Source organism: Cyclospora cayetanensis, unplaced genomic scaffold (genome assembly GCF_002999335.1).
Source record: "Cyclospora cayetanensis isolate NF1_C8 unplaced genomic scaffold, CcayRef3 CcayRef3_contig_537, whole genome shotgun sequence".
NCBI classification, from domain to species: domain Eukaryota; phylum Apicomplexa; class Conoidasida; order Eucoccidiorida; family Eimeriidae; genus Cyclospora; species Cyclospora cayetanensis.
This window is the reverse complement of record NW_020312522.1, coordinates 1-2163: the sequence shown is the minus strand read 5'-3', so window position 1 is coordinate 2163 and position 2163 is coordinate 1. Positions and strand designations below refer to the sequence as shown.

The window sequence follows — 2163 nt, the reverse complement described above, 5'->3', positions numbered from 1 at the left end:
GACCATAGTTGCCATGTGCTTTCATGTCGCAAATTATGAGGAACACAGGCAGGGGAAAGTGGCAGCTTCTTTGGAAGGACAAATCCTACCATTTTATTGTTTGTATTGAGTCAGAATGGTGTGTCTTTTTAAGACCTGAAATGAGGGGCTAAAAATGCACGCTATCTAGTGCTTCGGAAGTCTTATTTGCCACTACAGCCAGCGAGGTATATTCAAAAGTCGAAATTATAATTTTCTTTCTGCACTCGGCAAAAGTCCAAGGAGTTTCTACTCTGTGTTTCCCTACCACACATCTAAGGGAATCAAGCACACACTCGCAATTTCCGTAGCGTCCCGTACTCTCCTAGGGCACTGCCCTACCGCATCAGACAGCAATACTGGGGTAACTAAAGCAACCTGCTTTACCAATATCACAGGATAAGAATACCGGTAAATAGCCAAATGCTGCAATTTGAAGGATAATTCTGGCCGCCAAAAACAAATCGGGGGCTGGATTCAAAAAAAGATTGTGCGGAGTTGAGGATGCATTCAAGTATCAGTGTTACTCACGTGGTTCAGCCAGAGTGCATAGTCACTTATGAACATGGAGGGACAGAGGCAACCGACGACTAGTCCCATGATTATGCCAAAGATAACTGGGTATTGTTGCTTTGTGGCATGGTTGAAGTTCATCTGTTCCAGGAGGAGTAACTGCACCCCTCTAGTAACGGTTGTTGGAGTCTTGATCTGCGACCGAGTAGATTGCTCCCCCGATGCCAATACGGTACTTCAGCAGTGTAAAGCAACAATTGGCAATGCTTGATTTCACAGTCAAGTGAAATATAAGGATTTAGAATAGTTTCATTTCGTACATTTGTTCACGCAATGATGACAATTATCGGGCAGTTGACGGGAGCTCGTGATTTGCTTGAAGCAATGTACGCTGACTCGCCATTGTGCCTCGCGATTCAACATCCTCATTTTATAGTTTGGTTTGTGCGCAAATAACATTATATTTGTGGCTGCTAAGCTTTCTATGCCATCTATTGTTCACCATCCCATGATTTTATAGGCGTCACCATTCCCACAAACCGCAGGAGCGGGTGGAACTTGCGCGTCTGTATGTGCAATAACCCCCAGCTACCCCAACTTTACTAGCCACTTACCCCTCCTTTTTTCTCTTCAAGGACACACCGTAGCTATATCGTTCACTGTCCTAAAGCAGCTAAACAGCTGCTTCCTTGCTGACGTAAAGTCCCCGAGTAGCCATCTGTCGAGCAGGCGAGTAAGGCCCCTGCCGCCGAGACACCGCCACTACCTTTCCACACAATGTATTTCCGGATTCTGCACTCTTCTACTGTGTGGTTGGCACTTGTATGCACTCACTCAATATACCAAGCTGCTTCTATCACTCAACATAAAATCACGAGTGCTCGTTTGGACGCCAGTAGTGCGGTCGCCTCCGAACTCCTTTTTAAAGACCCCATGCAGGATGGGCTGGCGGTGGATGGCATTACCCTGAATCAGCACGATAACAGTGCTTTCCTGCAAATGAACGAGGAAGAGTTTGGGAGTATTGATAGGAGGATGAAGCCATGTTTTCAGTCAAAGGACGGACAAGCCTGCGGCGGAAGAGTATCAGAAGCAGACTACCCAGGGGGGTTGCACTGCCCTGCTGGATTTTGTTGTAGTAAAACGGCGACGCAGAATCAGTCTTCTGGCAACTGGTGCTCTAGCAGCTGGGCCTCCTGCTGGAGTTCTTTGGCTTACAACCCGAAGTATTCTTATGGTACTTGCACATGCCAGAACTACGAGATCAGGTGCCCGGAGGATTCGACATGTGTTGATACATCCTATGGGCCTTACTGCAAATGTTTGGATGGCAAGGAAGAAGTTGAGGGTGCTTGTCATAACACCACAACTACTACAACTACCACTACTACTACTCCCGAGAAAGCTGAATGCCGAGCTGACGATTGCAGGCCTGGATTCTGTGACGCTGAGCGGGGTAAAGTCGTCTGTACCTGCTTGGGAGGATATATTTCAAGAAAGCTTCATGAAATCAGAGAGCAATGTGTCTTTGTGTATTAGCCTTATTAGATGGGTGCACATGTCACGCATCTTGTGCACGTGCTACGCTTCCAGAAGAGCAATTTATTGTGCACATTGAAAGTGATGGCTCCA

General features: G+C 46.8%; 1 protein-coding gene across 1 annotated transcript; it reads left to right on the top strand.

Annotated features, from left to right (window-relative positions):
- The first annotated feature begins 867 nt into the window (after window positions 1-867).
- Window positions 868-2070, top strand: LOC113146730. Its single transcript, XM_026334927.1, has 3 exons — window positions 868-942; window positions 1052-1099; window positions 1246-2070. Exons 1-3 carry the CDS (start codon window positions 868-870, stop codon window positions 2068-2070), a joined length of 948 nt encoding a protein of 315 aa, XP_026190712.1.
- The last annotated feature ends 93 nt before the right edge of the window (window positions 2071-2163 follow it).

Excerpts from the sequence above, each read along its gene's own strand:
- LOC113146730 (XM_026334927.1), top strand. The coding sequence starts at position 868 with ATGACAATTATCGGGCAGTTGACGGGAGCTCGTGATTTGCTTGAAGCA. Across the intron at positions 943-1,051 it reads CTGACTCGCCATTGTGCCTC|GCGTCACCATTCCCACAAAC; the intron begins GCGATTCAACAT and ends ATGATTTTATAG. Across the intron at positions 1,100-1,245 it reads CGGGTGGAACTTGCGCGTCT|CCATCTGTCGAGCAGGCGAG; the intron begins GTATGTGCAATA and ends GTCCCCGAGTAG.